Source organism: Lipotes vexillifer, unplaced genomic scaffold, assembly GCF_000442215.2.
Source record: "Lipotes vexillifer unplaced genomic scaffold, Lipotes_vexillifer_v1.1 scaffold1143, whole genome shotgun sequence".
Taxonomy (NCBI): domain Eukaryota; kingdom Metazoa; phylum Chordata; class Mammalia; order Artiodactyla; family Lipotidae; genus Lipotes; species Lipotes vexillifer.
Window position 1 is genome coordinate 447,246 of NW_006770581.1, and position 5,599 is coordinate 452,844.

At 47.7% G+C, this 5,599-nt stretch overlaps 1 protein-coding gene across 2 annotated transcripts in view; it reads left to right on the plus strand.

The window, feature by feature from the left end:
* Positions 1–5,599, plus strand: part of WDFY4 (WDFY family member 4) — a 270,159-nt gene that overhangs the window by 88,417 nt on the left and 176,143 nt on the right. For both annotated transcript variants that reach the window (XM_007446234.1, XM_007446235.1), the window contains exons 23-24: positions 738–890; positions 5,021–5,094. In XM_007446234.1, coding sequence (XP_007446296.1) covers positions 738–890; positions 5,021–5,094 — 227 coding nt within the window. The remainder of the gene's footprint in view (positions 1–737; positions 891–5,020; positions 5,095–5,599) is intronic.

Here is a 5,599-nt window from a genome sequence, read left to right on the forward strand (position 1 = left end):
GAGCGTGTCTGAGAGGACAGGGAGAAGGGTGGACTGTGTCAGATACAGGCGTAGGGAATTGAGCTGTGGATGAGCTGAGCTGAGAATCCAGATGAAGTTGATGAGAACCCAGATGCAAGTGGATGGCGGGTCAGCCTGGCTTTTGTGTGACTGAGGTCAACAGACATGAGGCTAGATGAGGTCCATCTTATTAGTCTCTGAGATGAGCGTGGGCCACTGGGATCCCAGTACCTCCAACTCGGTATGGCTGCTTGCATGTTGCCAGTTTCCCAGGGCCTGGCACAGCAGAATGGCACGTCTGTTGGCAACAGCCTGAAGTGAAGCTGATGTAACTGGGTTCGTGGGCAGGTGGTGGCTTCCTAGTGATATAGCAACATCTGTAGGATGGGTATGAATGTAGGATTCAGTAAAGGAAAATGAGAAAAATACTCAGAAATGTAGAAAGAAACCAGGAGAAGGTGGCATTCTGGAAATGTGTAAGATTCAGGAAGGAGCCAGGGGCCCACAGTGAGAGGTGAAGCCTCAAGTACAGAAAAGCAGACACTGCTGGGGAAGCAGCCACAGAAGTTGGTATATGTTTTCCTTCTGATAACAAGGGAATGGAAGATGTAGCACCAGAGAGCGGAGCGTTTTCAGACTGGGCTGACCAAAGGTGCTGGTAGGAACAAGTGGGTGAGGGAGAAAGAGCGGTGACGATGCATTCATGAGTAAACTGCTTTGTGTTTTAACCTTTGCAGATAATGGCGTTCCTCCTGAGGAAAAAGACCTCTTTCCTAAACCATCGCATTTTTCAGCTGATCCTGTCTGTTGCTGGCACTGCAGAACTGGGCTTTGGGTCCTCTGCTATCACCAACATTGGTGTATTCCAGCACATCCTCTGCAATTTCGAGGTAAACTGGAGACTGGTCACTAGCCCTAAAGGAACAGGTGTGTGATGGTACAGAAAGCCTGGAGCTTTCTCTAAACCCAGCATGTCAGCTTCCTCGATGGTCAAGATGGTAGTGAGAGAGAAAACTGACAAGGCTTTGGAATTCAGAGGCCTTGTTTAATAATTAACTCCTCCCACCAATGGGCTGTGTGGCCTCGGGCACGTCTCTTGACACTTCTGAGTTGCAGTCTTCTCATGTGTGAAAGGGAGACCATCTCCTCTCCCTCACAGGCTGGTGTGGGAGCCAAATCAGATAGTATCTGGAAAAGGATTTTAAAAGTATAAGCTTCCATATATAAGAAGGATTTTAAAACATACCAGTTCCTTTGGATGGTGCTTTGCTGTTTATAAATGTTCCTTTAAAGGGATGAGTGAGAGATGCTGAGGGCACACCTGAGGCTGAGTGAGGAGTACTGCACAGACCTTTGGGTGGATAGATCCATTCACAAAGCATCGTTTACTGAGTGCCCACTAGGGTCGGGCACCGGTGTGTTCTGGAGACATGGTGATAACCGTGATGCAGCCCCTGCACGCAACGATGGGGCCCAGGACACGACAAAGGTGGTGCTACAATGTGCTGGGTGCCAGTGAGGGAGGCACAGGGCATCTGCGGAGTGGAAGGAGAGGACAGTCAGCTCAGCAGATCCGGGTTCTGGGGCTCAGTTTGACAGAATGTGTTCAATGGGGGAATATTTCAGGTGGAGTGGATGCTATTTCCTCACATGTGGGAATGAGAGCAACCATGGGGATTTGAGAGCAAGGGGCTTGGGGCACCTGTGGATGTTGTTGCAGGTAGAGGTGAGGCTGGAGGGGGAGGGAGAGAAGACAGCGGGGGATGGTAAGCTGCAGGGCGCACACTTTAGCTGGTATACACTGCAGTCCATGGAAGTATTTTTAAAAACTTTATTTTAATTAAAAAATAATATGTGCTTGTTATAGAATATTTTAAACTACAGAAAAATGGAAGAAAAACTCCTCTTTCTGAGACCCAGACGACTGTTGTTAACTTTGAATGCATCCCTTTTTTTGTACTTTCTATGCATAACATATGTATTTTTAAAAAATCATAGTCATGATCATAGTGTAGATATTATTTCCCCCAGCTTCTTTTATGAGCTAATCTCGATACCAGAACCAAAAAAGGATAGTATGGGAAATGAAAAAGTACAGGTCAGTCTTACCCATAAATAAAAGGTACAAGAAACCTAAATGAAATGCTATCTCATTGGACCTGGCCAGGATGAACACCCAGACCTGGATCTGCAGATAGATGCAAGGCTTGTGGGGGAATCCAGCAAGGCCTGTGATACGGGCCTCCTGTGCACAACGGGGAAGCAGATATGCATAAATGGCTTTACCACCCTGGTAAACAAGACAGCATGCCTTGGCAGCACTGCTGCCCTTTCCAAAATGCTGCGGCCGTGCTCAGGCAGCTTGGCTCCACATCGTTGCCATCAGCCCGGCCCAGGAATGACCCATGCAGGAACCTACCGTGCTCCCAGTGCCTGTTCCTGGAGCCACCATGGGCACCACCTGTCCCCTCCCTGAATAAACTTAGCCCTCAGCTGAGCCAGTGCTTTTTCACTGGGGTTAAGAAAATAGGCAACCAATAAAAACAAGCAAAAAGATGCTAAAAAACCACACTAAAACAAAATGAAATGAAATAAAATTTTTAAAAGATTGGGAGGAGAGAATTTCAAAAAGAAGAGTTTCCCCAGTGTCTGCCTACATCAGGTAAAGGAAGGGCAGGGCGGTGTGGGTTGTGTTTGGAGGCCACTGACGGGCCCAGTGAAGAGTAAATAGTGGGGTCAGACATGAGGTGAAGGGCGGGGAGGAGGCGGGAAGGAGACGGTCAGTGGGCTTTTGAAGAAGAAAAAGAGAGAAGAAAATAGATGGAGGAGCGTTTCAGAACTTAGATAGGAGACTTGAGCAGTGAAAAAGGTGTGGTTAAAATACCAGTGTGAGAATCAAACCGACAGGACAAGTCCTTCAAGGAAAGGGAGGGTTTGGAGACCAGAGAGTGGGTTACAGGAGAAGGCGTGTGATCCTTGATGCCGGGTGTGCAGCAGGGAGGGACAGGAAGTTGAGAAGCTGGAAGGGACAGGAAGTCGAAGTCATGCGTGTCTTAGGCTTGTGGTCTCAGAAAAGGCCACCTCTTTCTGAGAGTGAGGTGGTCCCAGGGGTGGGGAGAGAACAGAATTTGGTATTCAAACAAATTTAAGCCAGACATCTCAACGCAGTCTTTCGTACAGGGGTTATGTGATACAGGATGACAACCACAGGATTCAATTATGCATGTTTCCCAAAATTCAGACAGTTGGTATTATATAAAATAATTTCTAAAACAGCTAGGCAGCCTCAAATGTGCTGTGGCAACTTCTTATTGTTCTAAAGCTCTGGAAAAGGAAACAGGGGGAGGGGTATTGTTTCACGGGAAGGGTAAGGGGTACCACAGGGTTCCTGTCTTACTTTCTCAGCTCTTCCAGCTCCCGACACAGAGCTTGCTGTATCATTTGCTCATGATTGCCTTCGTGAATGAATGAATGAATTCCAAGTATGCAAAGCTCTTGGCACCCTCTTGAGTATGTTGGGATGCCATGTCTGGCTACCCCTACCTCCCTGGGAGCCACATGAATCCACACCAGCTCTCTTAAATGGCAGCTGCCCCACCTCTGTGTGTACTCGGCAGTGGCTGTGCTTACAGGAGCTGGAAATCTGTCAGTCTGTTTCTGGCTTAAGATTAATCCACTTATCTTACTTTGGTTTGCTTTGCATTCACTCTTTTAAAAAATGTAATGGATCCTTATTAAGTGCCCACTACATGGCATGTGTGATGCTGGGCCCTAGGGATTGGGGAGGGACAGTCTCTGCCTTCCTGATAAACTTATGTCCACTGAGACTCTTCTCTTTTCCCCAGTAAGTAAAAGGATGGAGCTATGGCCACCCGCTTGGTTCAAGTGAGGTTGATTATTGACCCTCTGGGTCACTGTCTGCAGGAGATACCTGTAGGGGAACACAGAGAGGAGGCAAGAGAGTGGGCTTCATGGTCAGACTGACCAGGCTTTGAAGCCAGTCTCTGCCAGTTAAAAACCGTGGGGCACCAGACAAGTTACTCAGTCTCTCTGAGCCTCACTGTTCTTATCTACTAAACGCAGATAATGATATCGTTTTGGGACTTTGTATGATGCTTCTTGTCTCAAGCAAATGGTGTCATTTGTAAGTGTGAGCTCTTTTTGCTGCTATATGAGTGCACTCTTATAATCCTACATCTGAACCTTATAGATTCTTGGCCTTAGGAAATGTCAGCATTTAGATGAGAAATAGTAGAGCTCTCTAAAGGGAAGTAGAAATGAGGCATGAAGGCACACCGTCACCTCTGCCCCAGAAGGATGGGGAGCAGCTGCATTTTGTTTACAATGAAGAAAGCAACCCGAGTGATAAAGTTCACTCAGAATCTCAGTGCATTTCACACCTGCATTTCACTCACAATTCTGTTTACAGGAGATGGGAACGTGGGCTGTGCTGCAGGTTCTAGAGATAGGGGAACTGAAGAAACTGCATACCCAAGTTGCTACAGCATAAAACCTGAGAGGTGGGACTCAGCTTCTAATTCCAGTCCTATCACTTGCAGGTGGTGAGGTACCTGTCACTCAGTGGTCTGTCTCAGCCTGTCTTTTCACATCTCTGAATTGGGAGCACTGGTATTTGCCTTGTAGGATCCAATGAAAATGAGATGTTGTTTGGTGTGTGTACACAACAGGTTGCAGGGCCCAGGGTGGGACACACGTAGGAGATGGTTAGTGCAGGTGTCCTTGGTTAGAATCTAGACCCACAGTGAAGCTCCAGAGAGAAGCAGAGATGGGGAAGATAGGAATGGTGTTTGCACTTGCCTCTGGGGGAGGTTCCCTCCCCCTGGGGGAGGTACTTTCTAGCTGTCAGGAGAGCTAGTCTGATTCCAGAGCTGGTAAGCTGTGTTAGTGATTCCAAGCCAGAGGAGACCACACCCAGCACCATACCTGCTCACGCTGCCTGGAAACCCTTCTCTCCACACACCTTTGTTTCACTGTGTTGATTCTGTCTTATGTCTTCTAGCTCTGGATGAATGCTGCGGACAACCTGGAGCTCTCCCTCTTTTCCCATCTTGTGGAAATCCTTCAATCACCAAGGTAAGCTGGGCTTTGGCAGCCTGGGGGTACAGTCAAAGGCTTCATGCCAAGAACAGGGACTGAGAGGACAGGACAGCCGGTGGGTTCAGCAACCACAGCCTTCTCCCCTCCCAAAGCACTGGGTCCCCAGGTGGTAGCATGTCTGTCTTAGTCTACACAGCTGCTATAATGAAAATACCATAGACTGGGTGGCTTACAAATCACAGAAATTTATTTCTCACAGTTCTGAAGGCTGGAAGTCTAGGGTCAAGGCTGTGGCAGATTCAGTGCCTGGTGGGGACCTACTTCCTGGTTCATAGTTGGCTGTCTTCTCACTACAACCTCACATGGCAGAAGGGGTGAGGGAACTCTCTGGGGTCTCTTTTATAAGGGTGCTAATCCCATTCATGAGGGCTCCACTCTCATAACCTAAGCATCTCTCAAAAGCCCCACCTCCAAATACCATCACACCGAGTGTCACTTTTTGAATTAGTCAGGGCTCTTTTTTTTTTTTTTTTTTTTTTTT